This window comes from Desmodus rotundus, chromosome 13 (assembly GCF_022682495.2).
Source record: "Desmodus rotundus isolate HL8 chromosome 13, HLdesRot8A.1, whole genome shotgun sequence".
NCBI lineage: Eukaryota > Metazoa > Chordata > Mammalia > Chiroptera > Phyllostomidae > Desmodus > Desmodus rotundus.
This window is the reverse complement of record NC_071399.1, coordinates 39,721,708-39,743,487: the sequence shown is the minus strand read 5'-3', so window position 1 is coordinate 39,743,487 and position 21,780 is coordinate 39,721,708. Positions and strand designations below refer to the sequence as shown.

General features: G+C 34.8%; 1 protein-coding gene across 2 annotated transcripts in view; it reads right to left on the bottom strand.

Moving 5' to 3' along the window:
• The window catches only part of NALCN (sodium leak channel, non-selective), a 380,160-nt gene that overhangs the window by 305,233 nt on the left and 53,147 nt on the right, over positions 1-21,780 (bottom strand). For both annotated transcript variants that reach the window (XM_045186646.3, XM_024578981.3), the window contains exons 4-7: positions 20,490-20,573; positions 18,880-19,019; positions 18,663-18,791; positions 597-751 (exon numbers count right to left, since the gene is read on the bottom strand). In XM_045186646.3, coding sequence (XP_045042581.1) covers positions 597-751; positions 18,663-18,791; positions 18,880-19,019; positions 20,490-20,573 — 508 coding nt within the window. The remainder of the gene's footprint in view (positions 1-596; positions 752-18,662; positions 18,792-18,879; positions 19,020-20,489; positions 20,574-21,780) is intronic.

The following is a 21,780-nucleotide window of genomic DNA, read 5'->3' as shown; positions in this document are numbered from 1 at the left end:
CTAAGTTCTTTTGTTACTGTGTGAGTGGTATACATTCCAGGACTTAATAGGACAAGCCACAAATAAATCTATACATTTAAGCACATTATATTCCCATACGAGCATTTCTCTTACAGCCATTATATAGTTGATACATATTCATTAAGTATTTGATTGCTGTCTTCTGTTCCAGGATGCTTTTTCAGTCTCATGCACTCATCAATGCCTAGTATTCTAGGTATTTAAGACTTACCTTGACTGTTTGGTTATAGTTAAAATGTGAAAAGAAATCATGTCATGTTTATCTTTGAGGCAACAACTCCTAAACCTTGCTCAAAAACCAAATATTTTTAAATGCTATAATTAAAATCAAAATAGTCTAAAAGGAGAGATATTTAACTCTCTACAGACATTCATAAATATACATAAATACAGACTATATGTTACATATTATATGATAGAATATATCAAAACTTAGACATATAATTGAAACTTGCAGTTGTATTTCTTAAATACTATAGTCAGTTTTAACTTCAAACATCAATTATACATCTATTCTCTCCAGTTCATAAACATTGTAAAATAGAAACTGAAAATGTTTTACCAGTAAGACAGACCTATCTCATTAAAGCCACTGTAGCCCAGCTCTTGCCTGCTAAGTCCCAGATCTTCAAGGTCCATGCATTTAAATCCCGGGGGGCACTGGTAGCCTTCTTCTAGCTCTGGTGAGCAGTGTGTATCTGGGATAGCTAAACTATTCCAGGTCACATTTCTGTGAACAACATGTGAAAGGGTTAGACAATTTCAACAATTGTATATGATGATTAATCATATACAATGAATACTGTAATGACTCTTCATTAATAACTGCTGCATACGGACACAGATTTAAGATTCATGATTCATAAATGGTATTCATCTAAATAATGACATAGTAAACATTCTCAAATGATACCTGATTCATTCCAACAATGGGTCTTTGGAAGAGTATTATTACCATTATATTTTTTGTCTTTAAAGTTCAAGACTCAGATAAGCAAAGGAAAAAATTTTCTTACATATTTTCAAGAAATGTTAACTAATCTGGGGATTCCTTGTTATTCACAAAATCCTTATCCTACCATGGGTGTACAGTTTACTTCTCTACTTCTAAGCAATATTGCTTGACAGACATTTGCCATATGGCACAAATACTATGAGTTTCATAAATGACACTTGGCCTTCTGCTGTATTGGCAGTTGTACAATTTGGAAAGAAACCAGACAAATAAGATGAGATTGAAGGAACTAAAGGTATCACATTAGAAAGAGGGAGATTATGGGGTGAGTTAGTGATAGCTCCAAGAATATTCAAGTTTTTCAAGGTGGATGGTGATAATAACCCCTTTTCATCTTTCTGGAGGACAAGCAGATTAAGTTGATGGAGAAAGATTTAGGTATGTAATGGCTTTCTTGATAGTGTGTACAGATAATCACTTGAACAGTGATTGCAGGATCTCTTTCTGGGCTGACCTTAAAAATGGGCTCCAAATAACACCTTTCTGAAACAATTAATAGGGACTGTGTAGAGGCCAAAGATTAGGCTAGATGATTCCATAAGCCTTCCAAACCTATGATTTTATTATAAGTCATTTCCCAGTACATAAATGTTTCTAGGAATTTCCCAAATAGGGACCAACCTTAGGGTCATCTCAGTTCCCTCACTTTATGGCCAAATTGAGACAGACTCATTGGGTCACATTTCTGTTCTTTAATACCCCCTAATATTTAATTGGTTGCTATAATAGGCTTTCTCTAGAGTCTGACACATAACTCTGTGCAATCTTTTAGCTGCTTGAGGCCACCCACATACACATTTTCAGTGTTACACAGATGCACACCCCATGATGCCTGATGATACCTTGTCTAGTTCTTAGTAATAAATAAAGCTGTAAAAGCCTCAGCCACATCTCAGATGACCCCTACGCTTATTCCTTCAGAATGCTATTAGCTGCGAGAGAGAAAATATGTCTATACATCTTAGGGAATAAATGTTTAAATAACTGTTTCCTCTAGTCGCATTTATTTTTCCACTTTTAATTAATGTTTGAATACAGTTGTCTCCATTTTCCCACCACCACTTTCCCCTGCCCTGCCTATGCCCACCTCTAGTCACATTTTAAGCTACTCCTATGCACTACACAAATAAACTCTAAGGGAACAGCTCTAATTGAGGAAATTATAACTTTGTTTTGTCAGAAATATGGCTGTAGACAGACACATCACTTATTTCTCCTTATTTCACACTTTTATATGTAGGCCAAATGATCCATTTTTGCCTAAGTCTAATTCCATGTTTCTGATGTGGTACTACCCACACATCACACATGCAAAACAGATGATAAGGAGACTGAACTTCAGAGTTTCAGAGTAAGGCTTGCTGGATTTGATCCAAAGCTCTGCCATATACTGGTTGTGTGACTTGATTAAAGTTCTAAATGTTTCTAAGCTCAGCCTTTTCACCAGTAAATAGGGATAGTAATCATAATTAGAAGGGAAGCTTATGTGAGGAATAAAAGAAATATACCAAGTAATTCACTCAGAATAGCACCTAGAATGTTGCAAATACTCAATAAATGCTTATTAAAAATAATTAGTATTCCTTAGAGCAATAAATTGTAGCATAAATCCTGGCATGTAGAAACACAACAATAAATGCTTGTCAAAAGAATAGAAGGAATTTTAGCCTGTGATACCAAAAGCATTTTGTTCACAGAATTATACACCTGAAAGAAACTTTATAGATCACCCAATACGTTAATTATGCTTGAGGAAGGTAAGATGAAGTTCAGAGAGGGAAAATTTTACTAGCCTACAAAATTTATTTTTTTCATTGCTAATACTTTAAAAAGATGACAGCAGCAATGTCTGAGAAAACACTGTCTACATGAAAGAGTTTCTAATAAAGCCCTCACCTTTCATCTGTTTGGATAGGAAATTGGACTCTGGAGCCAGTTCGCTGAGTGTGAACTTTAGTTTAGCCACTGTGTTACATCTGAGACTTCATCTCTCTGTGTCTCAGTTTCCTCTTTAGTGAGAGGGCAGGAAAATGCCTACCTCATAAGGATGTGATGAACAGTGTAATGGTTTACACCTGTGAAATACTTAAAATGAGTACCTGGTCGACAGTAAGTGCTGGGCGATACCTACTATTATTGATAGTTTGATATTAGTGAACTGCATAGATTAAAACCCTAGCCTTGGCATGTACTGCCTCAGTTTCCACAACTGCATCAACTTTGTAAGGGTGTTTTAATTATTAAATAAGCTAATGTACAATGAGCATATGCATAACTCCCAGAACATTGTTGGGAATAAGTTAATCACTTAATAATTGTCAACTATCATGATTATGATTTCATTAATTTATACATAATAGAGTATTTTTTCTTTTTTTACTCCATTTTTCCCCTTCATATTAATACCAATTCTCATTTTAAGTAAAATCCTCTCCAACACAGATATTATGAAATCTTTGGGCTCCAGAGGCAGCAGATGTGAAACATTATTTTTGCCAACATCAAGCTATTGGCAAATGCTTCTTAGAGACACATTTATTAGATGATTAATTGCTCTGAAACACATGTATTTAAAACCACATGCTAATAACTTTTTAAAAGTGGAAATGAATGTCAAGAGTTTGAGAATATATATTATTTATCTTAGTTTCACTTTCTTGGTTAATAAGAAACCTTCCAGATTTTATTTTTATTTGTTGATGTTAATTATTTCCTTGTTCATTTCCCCTTAGATATTCATAGTAGAACAAGAAGCTCTCTGGAATTAGGGGGGTAGAATTCTGTTCCAACCAGCCAAGTCCTAATATAGACAATAATGCTCCCAATCATATAAGTATACATGCATGCTTAAGTGGGTTTCAAACCTGCATTTATTACTCAGTCATACTTCTTGAAAAAACTATCTACTTGTACTCTTCCTAATTTAATTTGTCAGCCCATTTTTCTCACCTCCAATCCACTGGAATTGCTCTTGTTCACTTCCATGTGCTATCTCCAATTAAAAAATTTTTATCTTCTGTGACCTCTTACCAGTAATCTGCATAGTTGTTTTGGTAGTAGGCCCTAAAAATGTTCCCATTCTAATGTCCTGTGAATATTTTATGTTACATGGCAAAAGAGTATTAAGGTTACAAATACGAACAAGGCTAAAAATCTTGAGCTTGGGTGATTATCCTGGATTATCTAGGTGGGTCAAACCTGATCACGTGTCCTTAAAAATAGAGAACCTTTTCCAACTGTGGTTAGAGAGAGATGTGGCTACGGAGAAACACTCTGAGGGATGCATTAAGATGATGGCTTTGAGAATGCTAATTTTGTCCAGGTTTCTAAGATCATTCTCCTTTTCCATCTCCTCCTCCTATAATGGGCCTTTTCTAAGAATAAATATTTTATTTATTTATTTTTAGAGAGGGGAAGGAAGGGAAAAAGAGAGGGAGAGAAACATCAATGTATGGTTACCTGATGTGTGACCCCCAATGGGGACCTGGTCCACAACCCAGGCAAGTGCCCTAGAATAGGAATTGAAACAGTGACCTTTTGGTTTGCAGGCCATTACTCCATCCACTGAGCCACACCAGCCAGGATCTTTAATGGACCTTTAAATATTGAGTTGCTCTGACCTTGGTCCATGGCCTTCCTCTCTTTTTCATGATATTCTCTCCCTATGCAATCAGGTCCACTTCCAAAGTTTCAGTTCTTTCTTGTCCTAAATGACATTGTAACGTCTCAGAGCTGTATGTCCAACTACTTTTACATACATTATTTATAAATAAATATTTGGTTAAGAATTACAAAAAAATATACCAGACAAACATTTAAAGCCTTTTGAAAAAATAATTAGCTGCTCCAGAGTTTCTAGTACTCCTTTTAAAACTATGATATCTCTCCATTTGGCTACACTACAAGTACCAATTACTCTACCCCATACTGAACTCTGACTCTTTCACCAACATTTCCTCTCATATCAAGTTGTGCCATAGCACCATCATGCAAGGTTGAGCAAGTTTGAAATACTGGAGTCACCCCTGATACCCACTTCTCCATCAACCCTTATGATTAGTCATCGTGTTCCTCTAACTATCCTTCAAAACATCTTTTGAGTTGATTCAACTCTCTCCATTTCCACTTCTCACACGTACCCTATCTAACCTCCTCTCTGGTTATCCTGCATCCACTCAGCTTTTCTGACCCATTTGTCCCAAAGCATCTAGAGAGACTTTTCATCATCACTGTCTTACATTAAGTCTGTTGATGACAAATCTTTAATATGACCTACAAGACACTGAAGGATCTGGCTCCTCTCCTTACCCCATGGGTCCTGGTGTGCAATCATGTTGGCCTTCTCCCAGCTCTTGGTGTGCTGCTTCTACTTCAGGGCCTTTGTCCTCTGCTTACAAACCTGTCCTCCCATTTTCTCTTGGTTAACCTCATGTTTTAGCCTGCAGGCCCAGCCTGAACATCACTTTCTCAGCCTGAATGTCACCCTAGGTCCATAAGGATGGGTTAGATATTCCCACTATAACTTTTCAAAGTGCCCACACTTTTCATTCCTGGAACCTGGGATATGCAAAATTCAGTTTGTGTAGTCACTTATTCACTGGATGTCTTCCAAACTTGACTGTACCCCAGAGTAACTTCCATTATCATAAAGACCGTGACATATAGTCTGTGATGGTTAAATTTATATGTGAGCTACACGAGACTGTAGTGCCCAGTTGTTTGGTCAAACACCACTCTAGAGAGTGCTGTGAAGGTAGTTTTTAGATGTGATTAACATTTAAATCAGTAGACTTTGAGTAAAGCAGATTACCCTTTATAATGTGGGTAGGTCTCATCCTATTAAGTGAAAGCCTCAAGAAAAAATGATTGAAGTCCTCCAAAGAAGGCAGCATTCGACCTCCAGACTGCCTCTGGGCTAGTGACTGCAATATCAACTCCTGATAGAATTTTCAGCTTGCTGTTCTGCTCTGAAGAATTTGAACTTGATAACCCCATAATCTCAAGAGCCAATTCCTTAAAATAAATCTATTTCACTCTATATACACACCCTACTGATTATGTTTCTCTGAAGAACCCTAATATATAGTAAATAATTAATAGTTATTTTCTGAGTAAATGAATGAATGTGTCTTTCTTTTCACCATTATTTAAATCTATGATTACATATTTATTTATTTACTTATTTATTTATTAAGGAACTACAGAAAATCTCTTCAACAACTAGAACCCAGTGTGTTACATAATTTTTTTCACATGATATCTAAAAACTGGCATGTTTTTTCAATTTTTTACATTTCTGGCTGTAGTAGTTCCCATGTTTTAAAAGGAGTGCTAGAAACTCTCAGAGCAGTTAATTATTTTTCAAAAGGCTTTAAATATTTGTCTGGTATTTTTTTTGTAATTCTTAACCAAATATTTATTTACAAATAATGTATGTAAAAGTTTGAGATTGAAGAAAATTCTCAGCTTGTTGCTAAAATTGTTTAATAGCAGCTCCAGATAACTTCTCAATACTTTAGAGATTTATGATTTAAGTTAATTATTATTGCTGATGGCACAGAACATTGACCAATATATTGGAATACCAGGAGTATCATCTCACTTCAGTGATTAACCACCTTAATGGCTTTGGGCAATTCACTTTAACCATTTGAACCTCAGTTTCCTCATCTGTAAAATGAGCAGCCATTGAAAAACCAGTTCCCAGAATGACCTCATAATACATTCATATAAAAGAAAAGGTAAATGATTAGAGTTAAACCATATATCCCATTGTGTCCTGTCCTCATCTATCTGTAAGACTCACCAGTGTCAAATGCAAAAGCTCAAGATGTTATTCAAATCTTTTCATTACTCATGACATCATCTTTCTCTACTGATATCAAACTGCTGTCACTGTTTATTGCAATGCATTTAGTGTTGGCCTTTTGCAATTACTATCACTTCTGAACATAACTACACTTATTCAGTCTTCTTCAGAAATTATTTTCCCCATATTCTTAGTGGGATAACTTTATTTCATTTGTCTGGCCTTTCACTCAAAATAATTATTTTTGATAGGTCAATTCTATGCCACACAACATGCTAAAAATAGAGATGACTAAGATCTTTCAAACTTAGAGACTGCTGCCTACTGTGAGAGAAAGAATAAAAAAAAGTAATGCCCATAATAGAGCATGATGAATGCTTTAAAATCTCTCTATGCTCATGGTATTATAAAGACACAAAGCTGAAACATCACATATGACTAGTAGTGATGAATAGTGAGTAGAATTGGGAAAAATTTTCAGCATTGTCAATGCTTGGATTGACTATTAAAGGGTCAACAGACACTAGTTCTAGGGTGGGAGACACAACAGCATCCTGGAAAGTGGAAATATCAAACCCTGTGTGTGCATGGGAGACAGAAAGAAAGGGGGAAGGAAGAGAAAGAGAACAACATTTTTACTCTTTCATTGGTGTCTGTAGCTATTCACAGCTTTTTTTCTCAGGGTTGTAAACAAGCAGTTGTTTCTGTACCAAACAATTTTGAAACTACAGATTTGGATGTTGAAGAAAACTAAGGACACATACACAATCTTCACACTTAGGAGAACAGTGATACCTTAGATTATAGCCTGCCTCTCTGTTAGTGGCCGGCATGAATTGTCCCTCTCATTGCACCTGCTGGCAATGAACTTCCTCAGGCTGTTACCTGCCTTTCAAGTTTACCCCAGAGAACCATTTGGCTTTGTTTTCACTCCAATTTGGTCTCCTCTTTCAGGATTAATTAAAAACTCCTATGACTTGGCCTGAATTCTAATACTGAGTACTTTGGGAAATTAATTCCATCCTGGAATTTTCAGAGATGAAACTATTTATTGATTTTTGAAAACTTTTAATTACTCTGTGTGGGCCTTTAGAGTGGACAGCAAAACAAGATAAATAGTCCAAAAATAGCAAAAAATAATATTGACATACAGCTTTTTTATAAACAAGTAAATCTGGCATATTTTCTGAGAAATAGAAAATTTTCCCTTACTGTTACACAGATTATTTATTTTGATTTTTCCTTATTTTACTTTGTTATATCTATATAGTCTTTAATTATACATTTTCCCCAAGTTTGCTTCCTTTACTGTTTTGCTCACTATTTTGCCAACATTGACAAGGGACAATTCACATGAAAGCAGCCAGAAGACTGGCATCTGAGGTAGAATGAGACAAAGAATGTATTCAAAAAGAGTATTAGAAAAGTAAACTATCAGGACACAGAAGAAACACTGATCAGCTCCAAACTGAAAATGCGAAAACTGGTTTGAGGTTTAAATACAAATCTACTACCCTTGATACTTCAAATCTAGGCCAAGAGCTTCTCAAGCAATAATTCTTCTCTTTTTGCTTCAGGAACTAGAAGATCCAGGGCAAGGAGTTATCTTTAAGGACTGAGTTGGCATAATGGAAAATAGCCACCAAAATATGAGGCCCGGCATACAGGACTTTAGATGGTGATTTCATCAATTAATTAATGTGTGGCAAGGAGCTGTTTCCTTTCTCATGAGGATCAGAATACCTAGTGTATGAGATCACTTTATGAATTAGCAATTATGAATATAAAGTACCTTATTAAGAGCTTGAAATATATGTGTTTTTCAGATATGGTTTGGCTGAGTGTACGCCTGAAGCACAGCAATTTTTCTCACCCCAACACACTTCCATCTTTTGGAGATAATCAAATGAAACCACAAGCTCCACAATGGTAAGAACATGTAGTTACATTAAAAGTGAAGGCCAATCATATAATTTACAAAATGTTCTGGATATTTCCGGTACCCCCGGCACCACACATAGTTATTACAATATTATTGACTCTACTTCCTAAACTGGACTTTACATTCCCATGACTATTTTGTGAATACCAATGTGCACTTCTTAATCCCTTACCTTTTTCACCCAGTCCACCAAACCCACCTCACATCTAGTAACCATCAGTCTGTTCTCTACAAGTCTGTGACAATTTTGTTTATTCATTTATGCCATACACCTGAACCCAATGCAAAATATTATTTAATGTAAACTGTAATTAAAAAATAAAATGAAATAAAAAGAATAAAATGTAAAAGAAAGTGAAAGACAGGGGAGAATTTAGAAAGTGCCAAAACTTGTCCCTAGAAGTCAACCATGAAGTGCACTTGTCCAATCTAATCACTAGACCTAAAAATAGGTGAGTCACTGAATGAATTAAAAAAACTGAGGCGATTGCCCTGTAGTTCCAAAAGCACATGAAAACCCTGCTTCTTTGGGAGAATGAGTAGAGACTCTAATTGCCACTGATGCTACTTAGACATTTTTAGGGAAATAGCTGTAAGGGAAGAGGCAACTCAGTTCACCCTCAGGTAGAGCCATAGCAGTTAGCTAAAAGCTTAACATTTACTTGAAGACTTATGATTTATCTTTTAAAAAGCCATGCAAATTTTGAGTTCTAGTCTACAATATATCTTTGGGAATTTTAAGATAAAACTAAGGCTTTAAATTACACTACTAACCAGGTCAGATTCTAACAAATGCAGCCTTACAAATGCAAATCCACAGATGGAGTTTGGTGTCCACATACTTACCACGTTCCCCAGGTAATTTTCTCTACTAGAGAGATATCATCCTAGAAATGAATTTTCAAAATGTGCTGCTAGTGCTACAGTCATTGAATGTTACTGTGGCTTCTAAGAAGGGATAGGAGGAGTGGAGCAGGCTGGCCAGGTTGAACCTGAGATATCCAAAGGTTACTACATATGATTTCTACAGGGACAACTACAGTAAACGCTATTGAGAGGAGCTGAATTGGCAGGGCTCCAATTTCACATTCACATAGTACATTCAAAAGTTCCAATGCATCATTTCAGATTTTAGTCCTAAAACATGCAACATTAACCACTTACTCATATGCCCTGTTTAGAACTTTTCTCCTAAGCATGTTCTCCTTGTAACTGAACGTTTTATTCAAATATTTTGGATACATTTGTTGAAGATAATTTTGTATATTTTGACCAAATTAAAGTTGAATATTTAAAAGCCTAGAAATTAGTGTCATAGAGAACAGGGCTTAAATTCTGCTTCTGTCACAAGCTGTTCCACCTTGGACATCTAATTTGACCTTCTTGAACTTCAATTACCTTGGCTGTAAGGTAAGAGTGTTTAAAGAGAACATAACATCTGATTGTTATAAGTATTAAATAAGAAAATAACCTATATCAATTGTTCAATAAAGGTTATTTATAACTTATAATATATAAGAAACTAATGACCTATCTTATTTCCTTATCTTTTTTGGAGGAAGTAAACAAAAGATCAAAAGAAATGCTACATTGTAATTGATCAAAAAAATCACATTTAGACCCTTTTTCAAATTGTAGGGTTTATCATACTGAAGACTAACAAATGTTTTCACTATTTTGGTAGAAATCATGCTGGCATTAATTTTTGTACAGGAATTCAGATTTTTCTGAAATATTTTCTTATATTTAATTTCATTTTAATTATTACATTGAAAGGTTGATTTAACTGGTGACTCAGGTGGTCCACAATTCTTTGTTGTTGACACTATTACAGATGTCTCCCACTTTTCCCTCTTTTCCCACTTCTACCCCCAACCCCTTCCTTCACCACATTATTGTCTGTGTCCATCTTTGAGGTGGATGTGCAAAATTTAAAAGACATATATGGAGTAGTACAAATATATTACATATCACTATTTCATAAACCCAGATGAAACGGAATCCTCTGAAATATCACATCTAATAGAGATAGAAACCAGATGTAATATGGACATTAATTTTCTCTATGACATATTATAAAAAATTTTGTATATGCATGTTGATCTGTGTGTCTATATAGGTTTATGAATTTGGGATTAGAGTATTGCAGAAATTGCTCAAATGGCAGAACAAACATGGACTCCCAAATTAGGTATGAGTTCAAATCCTTGCTCTCTCACTTATCACATGACATATTATTTAACCTCTTTGGGATTGTGTCCTCATGAAAAGTGGGGAAAATAATTCCTTTCAGATTGTTCTAAAATCAGTTATATAAGCAAAATATCTCAGGTATAAAAAGTTTTCCACATATGTTGCTACTAATTTAATTAGAAATCTACATGCACTATCAAAGTATTTTCATTTCTTACTTATATACTTTAAAGAAAATGTTTCCACTATGCATTTATCCAAGCTTGTTCTTATGTCTTCCACTTGGGAGATATCTCTTCATGAATCCTGTAAGTTAAACATAGCATTGCTCTTCATCCTTTCAAGGAAGTTTAAATATAACATATATAAAGGACTCAAGGACAAGGACAATGGTGGGGAGGACTCAATGTGGGTGTTGTGTGGGCAGGAGAGAGTAATGGGGGAAAAGGAGAAACAACTGTAATTGAACAATAAAAAAATTTTAAAAAAGATTTTATAGACTTTTGCATAAACTGGAGGCACTTACAATTTTACATATTCTACAAATTTCTTCCTTGATCACGCCCATTAATTAAAATTTAATATTCTAAGTTCCACTGTTTCTATTGTTAATTCTTCTGACCTTCCTATTTAAAAGACTCATTATTATATAAATACAACTTATACTATAATAATTTATTTATCTTCAACTTCTTAAAGAGTAAACTTTTATTTGGACCAGAAATAAAAAACTGCCAAAAACCTAACTTTACATTGTCTCTAGTCTAAGTCTTAGTGATTTTCTAAAATGATGACAAGCCCTATAAGCCTGGTCAGGGTGACCATATAATGTTTTGTCTATACTGAGACTCTCCTGAGATAAAAACAGAAACTATTAGTAATAACTCTGAAACAAGAGATATACCAGGATTGTTTTGGACATTTGTGACGTGTGGTCCCATACTTCTGGGTCTTAGAGCTAATAGTCCAGCCATCACAAATATTTACCTGAACTTCTGGTTGAATCATGCTCTCTGTATAATAAAATTTTACATATACTATACTATACTAAAGTATATTATATATACTTTATATAGTAAATGTTAACTTACCTTAAAGTTTTTTTTTTCATTATCTCACACTTGGGAAAAATATTTCATTATCTCATACTCAGCTATGAATAAATTTCTCTCCTTTTTAAACAATGATAATAAGGTGTCAGGTAAGTCTTCTTTCTATTTCACTTACCAGATCATTTTAAAAAATTCCCTCTTTAAGCCTCAGGGAGATAAATCTCTGCTATCACACTGGCAATTTGCACATCTGTTTCTGCCACAGGCCATTGCTCTTCTCAACTTACTTTAGCTTATGAACTGCTGCTTAGTCAAATATCATTACTTGTTCCGTACTGCCTCAGGGTCACCATTCATTATTGGAGAAGAACCTGTAGTTTTACTAGCAATGCTAGTGAGGACATAGCTAAAATTCCCTTCTATCTGTTTTAAAAGAAATCAGCTCCATTTAAAAGCACAACTGTGTGTTTTGAGTTGTTTCTGTATTCATCCTGTTTGCCTCACAGATTAAACATAATCATCAATTCCAGAGGTCAGCTGTGAGTCCAGCATCTACAGGTTTCTGAGTAGACAGCTCTCTGCCTGAGAACTCTCCCAATATTTGGTATACTGCATGCAAATCAACTAAGCAGAACCTGGAACAGTTGCTAAAGGACAACAGTGAAGGAAATGAGGTCATGACACCACAGGCAACACTGATTGCTGTATATAGAACCACTGTACTGTAGCTTAACTTCTGTCTCAGTGAAATTTATGAGAAATTTCTAGTTAATAAGCAACAAAAGGATACAAAAAAGTTGAAAATATTTAATTGGGAGTTTTATGCATTTCATTTTGGCTTTAAACATTTTTGTGAGTCTTTTAAAAATAGGTATGTTAATGTCTGGGCTGGAAATAATGATAACATGCTATCAACAATTTTTCTGCTTATGAGTGGTACTTCAAAACTCACCATCTACTGAATTGAAAATTATAAGAAAAATTATATGAATTATTGGTCCTGGAAAAAGACCATCAAACTTACAAAAATATTTTATGAGCAAGATTACTACTATGTGGCTAGTTATTCATTTTCTCAAATAATAAACTAATTATCACATACAGAGAAGGCAAAATATATGTGTATGTGCATAATGTTATTTGACAGATTTTACAAATAAAAGAAAGAGAAAATGTAGACATTCGTTCATAACTGCTATGTCTCCATTAACTGGAAATTCTGCCAGCATTTATAAAATTTTTCAAAGTGAACTCCATTTTAGGATAAAGTAATGAACTGAAGTTAATATTCAGAATACAAAAGGTCTCTCAATATTTTTTTCAGAGACATTTATTTCTTCATACCGAGTGTAGTATGGAGCTGGTAAAGAGTACTTAGCTAAAGTTATTTAAGGGCTGTGAGTTCAGAAGTTACTCAGGTATATGTTACCAATTGGTATCATACTTTCTGTGTCAAATTGTAGCTTTTCAGTATGATACCTGATCTTCTAGCTCTGTTAACAAGTTTTAGAATTCTCACATTCTGACTTGGTTTTCAATGAACTGGCAACTTTAAACCAGCCTCCTGAACTCACTGCTGCTATAACACAGTTGTTTTTTTATCCAGAAGCTTTCTCTGTTCACCTCTGTGTCTATTGTCTCCCACCCACACAACATCTTTTTCCGTCTTCATATTCATTCATGGAACAATGTAGACATATTCTACAGCCTACACACACTTAAAAAAAACTGCCTACAGGTTTTGTTCATGCATTTGTCTCTTCCTTCACCCACACAGTAAACTCCCTTACCACTTCCTTTAAATTTCCTACCCTGTGTTTGTACCAATCTATTGCTTTTTTCTAATGTTAACATTGTTTTTCAATGTTTTAATCACTCCTCCATTTTTCCTTTAGCAACTTGCTTTTCTTTGTTTTTATTTAAAATTTCCTCTTCTTTATCAACCATGCTTTCAATAAATAGCTACTACGTAAATATTCTGTGCTAGGATACTAGGCACTGGCAGTAAGAAAATGAACATCCTCCACTTTTTGCTGTATGTGTCCTTAAGGACCACCCACCATAATGAGGAAAATAGAAAAAAGATTGCTATGGGGTGCCAGTGTGTTAGTTTTAGCAAGAGGGCCTACATTAAATTCCACTCCTTCCACTATGAACTAGAGCTGCTGGACAAATGATAACTTTTAAAAATTTAAGGCTCACAAGAAAGAGAAACACATTCCAAAATGTCAAAACATAACAAGAAATTAAAAACTGAAGGGAAGGAAGTACACCAGTTAGCAAAATGGTGTTATGAATAAGAGCTAATTATCCAATATCCGGGAGTTTGGGTTTTACTGGCACTTGAGGCAGGAGACAGAAGACTGAGTCTATGTAAGTCTGGAAACTGGAAATGTGACCCCATGCATAAAGCCAGGTTGTAATTTAGATGAGTTCCAGATAGTGATATTGATAAGGAGATAGATCAATCAAGCAATAGCAACCATGGGTACAGATCCAAATATAGACAGGGAATTCATTAATGAGAAAGGCAACATCAAATTCAGCGGCTAATAGCACACAATAAATATTGCTAGGACAAATAACTATATGAAGAAAATTCAATTCCTATTTCATGCTAAAACATTTCCAATCAGTTTCAGTGAGGTATACTTAACATATAGTAAACTGTATACATAGGATGGGGCAAAAATAGGTTAACAGTTATAAATACACAAAACAGTTTATTCTTGTATTATTATTTACTAATTATTGTATAATTTTCCATATGAACTGTAAACTTACTTTTGTTCCACCCTGTATTAAAATGTACAATTTAATAAACTTTGAAATATGTACAGAGCTATACTCAAGATAATGAATACATTGATCAACCCCGAAGATTCACTCATGCTCCTTGGTTATCCATTTTACACCCCAACACTCATCCCCAGGCAACCACTGTGTTCCTTTTTCATTATTGAAATGATTGTGTTTTCTAAAATTTTATATAAATGAAATAACAGAATATGTAATCTTTTTATTATTTTATTATTTTCAATTATTTTTCCCTTTTTAATTTTCTTTTGCTTGCATCTTTTTAAAAATATATTTTATTATCATGCTATTACAGTTGTCCCACTTTTTCTCCATTTCCCCCCCTCCACCATTCCCCCCTTAGTTCATGTCAATGAGTTGGGCATAAAAGTTCTTTGGCATCTCCATTTCCTACATTCTTCTTTTTTTTTTTTTTAAGAAACACATTTTATTGGGGTGGGGTGGGGAGGGATGGGGAGAAAATGCAGACAACTGTAATTGAATAACAATAAAAAAAAGAAACACATTTTATTGTGAAAAATGTTAAATGGACAGAATAATGTAATGAACCCTTATGTATCCTTTATACAACTTCAATAATTATCATTTCATGCCCAGTCTTGCTTCTTTTTTAAAATTATTTTGTTGTTGTTCAATTATAGTTGTCTGCTTTTACCCCCCACCCCAGCCAAATGCACCTCCCTCCCTTGCTTCCACACCCCCTCTGGGTTTGTCCATGTGTCCTTTATACTAGTTCCTGAAAATCCTTCCCTCCTTCCCACCATTATCTCCTCCTACCTCCCCTCTGGTTACTGTCAGACTGTTCTTAATTTCAACATCTCAGGTTACATTTTGCTTGCTTTTTTCTTTTGTTGATTAGGTTCCAGTTAAAGGTGAGATCATATGGTATTTGTCCCTCACCGCCTGGCTTATTTCACTTAGCATAATGCTCTCCAGTTCCATCTATGCTGTTGCAAAGGGTAGGAGCTCCTTCTTTCTTTCTGCTGCATAATATTCTATCCTGTAAATGTACCATAGTTTTTTGATCCATTCATTTACTGATGGACACTTAGATTGCTTCTAGCACTTAGCTATTGTAAGTTGTGCTTCTATGAACACTGGAGTGCATAGGTTCCTACACTATTCTTAACATCCTCCTGTCTACTTTGTACCTCCCAATTACACTTATTAACCATTGCACCTTTTCCCTCATTCTCCCCCTTCATCCTCATAACTGATAACCCTCCAAATAATTTCCATATCTATAATTCTTTTCCTGTTTTGGCTGTTGGCTTAGTTTGTTTTTTTTTAGATTCAGTTGTTGATAGTTGTGAATTTGTAGTCTTTTTAATGTTCATAGTTTTGATCTTCTTTTTCTTAAATAAGCCCCTTTAACATTTCACGTAATACTGACTTGGTGATATGAACTCCTTTAGCTTTAACTTGTCTGGGAAGCACTTTATCTGTCCTTCAATTCCAAATGATAGCTTTGCTGGATAGAGTAATCTAGGTTGTAAATTCTAGCTTTCCATCATGTTAAATACCTCTTGCTAGTCCCTTCTTGCCTCTAGTTTCTTTTGAGAAATCAGCTGATAGTCTATGGGAACTCCTTTGTAGGTAACTCTTTGCTTTTCTCCTGTTATTTTTAAGATTCTTTCTTTATCTTAAACCTTCGCCATTTTAATAATGATGTGTCTTGGTGTGGTACTCTTTGAGTCCAACTTGTTTGGGACTCTCTGTGCTTCCTGGACTTGCATGTCTATTTCCTTGGACAAATTAGGGAAGTTTTCTTTCATTATTTTTTTCAAATAAGTTTTCAATTTCTTGTTCTTCCTCTTCTTCTTCTGGAATCCCTATGATTTGAGTGTTGGTATGTTTGGAAATGTCCCAGAGGGTCCTTATAGTATCCTTGTTTTTGTAAATTATTTTCTCTTCTTGCTGTTCTGGTTGAATGCTTATTTCTTCCTTATGTTCCAAATAATTGATTTGAATCCTGGCTTCCTCCCCTCCACTGATGGTTCCCTGTATATTTTTCTTTATTTCACTTAGTGTAACCTTCATTTTTTCCTTTATGTTGTTGCTGTACTCAGTGAGTTCTTTGAGCATTCTGATCACTGATATTCTGAACTTTACATCTGACAGGTTGGCTATCTCCATTTTGTTTAGTTCTTTTTCTGGGGTTTTGTTTTGTTCTTCCATTTGGGTCATATTTCTTTGTCTCCACAACTTGGCAGCCTCCCTGTGTTTGTTTCTGTGTATTACGTAGAGCTGCTTTGACTCCTTTAGCATCATGGCCTTTTGTAGAAAAATTTTAAATTGTGTGTGGTGGAGCCTTATGTAATCTCCAGGGCAGGGTGACCTGGTTCTCTGCTTTGTGGCTCTGTGTATGAGGGAGGTCTCAGAGAGGGAACAATACCACTGCCTGGCTTCTGGAGGTTTGCCTGGCACTCACCCCATTTCCAGTCACTTCGCCTACTTCCTGTGTGTGACTGATACCCTTCCAGCTATTGCTCTGGTGCTGAATCCCAGACTCGGTAGGGTTGCATACATTCTAAGTCCATGCAGGCCCATATAATGGAGTCTCTTGAATATCTGGCAGTTTATTCCACTGCTTCAAACCACATTGGTTTTACAGCCAGAAGTTATGGGGATTTATCTTCTCCACGGTAGGACCCTAGGCTGTGCGGTGTGGCCTGGGGCTGGGATCACTTGCTCCCAAGGTATCCCTCTCTATTTTTGTCCACCATTCATGAATGTGGGCCCTCTGTCCTGCCACCACTGCATCTCCTCGCCACATTGCATCCCTGTCTGTCTCTGTGACTCTGCCCCTCCTACCTGTCTGGATGAATGTGGCTTCTTTAAATCCTTGGTTGTCAGACTTCCATACAGCTTGATTTTCTGATGGTTCTGGGTGCTATTTATTTTGATATCTACCACATTTTGCCATGTATAATGAATACTTTTTTGCCCAAATTTTTGAGGGAAAAATAAGGATGTGCATTATACATGGATAGTACTAATCCTCATGTATAATATGAATTATTATTCAAAAACATAGGTGCACATTATACATTGCAAGATATGGTGTTGTAATTCTTTCTATGGTTGTGCAAGGAGGCAAAGCATGTCTATCTACATCTCCATCTTGACCAGAAGTCCCTGAATATACATCTTTTTCATCTGGCTTCATTCAGTCAGCATAATTATTTTGAGATTCATTGAAGATGTTATCATAAATATAACAATATCTTATACTCCTTACCGATAAATAGTATTCACTATAGATACACTATAATTTGTTTATTCATTTCCCAGATGATTAAAATTTGGGTTGTTGGTAGTTTGGGCTATTAAAAATAAAGTCATTATGTGTACGTCTTTGTATGGGCACATGTTTTAATGTCTCTTGGTTGAATACTTGGAATGGAATGAATGGGACATGGTAGGAGCCTGTTCAACTTTTAAGAAACTGCTCAATTATTTTGAAGTAGTTACACCATTGGCCATTGTCATCTTATTTTATTCTGATCATACTATGTTAGCACACTCTCCGTTCTGCCACAGAGGAAAATTTCTAAATGCATACTTCAAACTTGCTTAATCTACTCTCCCAGGTGGTTACATTGTTTTCAGTCTGGCTTGTTTTGAACACTTGCCCTTAATATGTGTCTTTAAAAACTGGACTAAATAATTTTGAATAAGTAGAGAATAAAGAACAGAAAGTACATACATAGCTTTTTTTAAAAATTTAGCTACAGAGGTTTTTCTCATGAGAATTGCAGAAACATCCTCATTAATCACCTAGATTAAAATGCAGCCAGTAGAGAAACTTACCCTGGTTTTGTGTCATTTACTACACAGTGAAAGGTAAATGTTCCAAACATCTGAACTCCTAAAATTCCATAAAGAAGCAAAAAGAAAAGTAGAAAAATTGAAACACTCCATATTTGTTCTCCTGATCGCCTAGGGGAAAAAACAGGTAAAATAGGTAAAACAAGCAAAAAAGTAGTCACAAACTTTCCCCCTTAACTCATGTAAAAGCAGTCCTTACTTTAAAATATTTGTAATTCTGGTCCTTGGCAGTTCAAATCGGAAATAAATTCGGAATGCTCGGATCATAATTAGTGGCCTTGGGATCCGCAACATGCCCCACGGTGACATCTGATCAACTTTATCAGCAATTTCAAATACCTATAAATTTAACAAGTTTAGACTTTCTATTAGTATGGGTTGTAGACATGGCATACACAGACAGCATCAGGAGCTGCATCCTGCTATGTGAACTTATATTATTTTCTACTTAAATTAATTTCTTTTGAGTACATTTTGAAGCTATAACTCTCATAAGAGGAACAAATACATAAACTAATGAAAGTGCCATTAATCTTGTTCATTTCTATATTCTAAGTGCCAATTTAGAATATAGAAAAAGTGTGCTAAGTCTTCCTCACTAATCATGTTTTTGGTGGAAATTTTTGAATATGTAGAAAATGAAGTAATGGAGACAGAGTTAGAAATATGAAAAAATATGGAAAGGAATTACACCATTTACTAAGAGGCAAAGTAATAATTAGAAAATGTTTGTCAGTTGTACAATAGTTATTAAATGAAAAAAGAATAAATTATTATGCAGGATAAATCAGGCAGTTGTATAAGTGAGCTTTATAAAAATAAAGCCACCAATAAGCACTATGATAAGTATGTAGAATTAACTGTGGAATTCTTTTGTTATGAATGTTTTCATGAAGAATATAGTAACTTTAATTAAATGCAAAATTAAGACTGATTGCATGGAATGAATTCTACCACTTTCAAACAAAATTCCTCTTTTAGACCTTTTTAATATGTGGTCCCCATTTCTCATAGTAAGGCATTTTCCATTTGAAATATAGTATTTTATGTAGACTAGTATGTATCTCAATGTATCCATATATATTTTTAGCTGTTTTTAGTGAAGATTCAGTCACATAAAAGACTGGAATTTTAATTTTTAAATTCAATATTTTTTATTCCACAAATACTGAAATCTCACCCATGTTCTTTCCTTTATTTCAATGAATATATTTTTTATATCTCCTCAATAAAAATAATTTCCTATTTTATTGACTTTCATTTCTGCTTGATAAATAATTCACAAATGTGATTGACAGTGATTAAAATATTAGGCTTCAATGGCATGGATGGAACTGGAGAGCATTATGCTAAGTGAAATAAGCCAGGCGGTGACGGACAAATACCATATGATCTCACTTTTAACTGGAATATAATCAACAAAAGAAAAAAGCAAACAAAATATAACCAGAGACATTGAAATTAAGAACATTGTAACAACAGCCACAGGGGAGTGGGGAAGGGATAGTGGGGAGAGGGGTCTACAGGAGCTACTATAAAGGATACAAGGACAAAATCAAGGGGGAGGGTAGAGGTGGGGGACTGGCTGGGGTGGGGTGGAGGGAAGGGGAGAAAATGCAGACAATTGTAACTGAGTAAAAATAAATTAATTAATTAAAAAATAATATGAGGCTTTTATTAAACATCTAAAATAACAGAATGTTGTAGAAAAGTACACAGTGACAAATTATATATTAGTTAATACATCTAGTTAGATTTTCAATGCAAATTTTAGAAATATACCCTTGTAATTTAAAAGGTTTTAATTACCTGCAATACCAATGAAACCCAAAGGCAAAAGACCATAAATCCATCAAAAACACACCAACGATCTTTCACATAGGAACTGTCCCCCTAAAAGTAAATATTACATAGCATTATCAGGAAAAAGGAATAATTTCAAACAATATCTGTAGAAGGAATGGTCAAGCATTAACACAGTAAAAGCTACCCACAGTTTTTTATATTATTAAAAAACAGACTTTCAAAAGGAACACTTTTAGCACTTAAATGGCATTATATGTGAGGAGAATAATTTGTAAAACACAAGTTACTGAAGAAATTTTTATATAGAATTTTAAATGTTTGCAAAGGAAAATATCACTACTTTTTCTTCACACAAATTCTACCACTTAATGAACCAAAGGCCATTCTACTCAATAGGCAGCTTTGTTCTAAACCAACTGTCTTCCTGAAGAACCAAAAACACACAGTGGTCAGTGTGAAGGCCTTTATACTTGTGGGATCAACCACCGTAAGTGGGACATTAACAAGAAGTTCACTTCAAGTTAAATTAAAAGTGAAGAAGAAGAAATTTGTCTTTATTTTCAAAGAAAATATATAGTGACTTTATTTTTCATTGGTATTATACATGTAAAAGAAAAATAAAGAAGACATACTGCTTTAATTTTTTTTTTTATCCTCATCCGAGAACATTTTTTTCATTGCTTTTAGAGAGAGAGGAACATCAATGCAAGAGAAGAATCAATTGGTTGACTCCCAAATGCACAAGAACTGGGGATGACTGGCATGTGTTTGAACCATGGGTCACACGTGCCCCTGCTGGGACCAGGGACTGAAGCCACAATCTAGGTATGTGCTCTGCAGGAGAATCGAACCCACAACCTTTCAGTTACAAGACAATGCTCCAACCAACAATGCTCCACACCAGCCAGGGCCTACTTTTCTTTTTTTTGTCTTTGTAGTGAATCTACTTTAGATTCTACATAATATGCATTCTACATTAGAATGCATATTATTTATAAAATGAAAATTTTAGAAAAAATTTCCTTTGGAATAACAAAACAGAAAACCCCATGAAGTTAGAATTGAAAGCCTTAAATAGAAAGACCTTTGCTTTCTTAAGACCACCCTATTAAGTCACAATTTCTTCAATAATCCATGAAACTCTATTCTGAATTTGGTCACATCTATCATTACTGCTCTGATTGAACCTGTATTTGAAATAAGATGAGAACATAATACCAACATTTTCAGTAAATTGTAAAATATATTTTAGGATAGGAAAATTATTTTCAGAGCCTTCCACCCTTAGTAACAA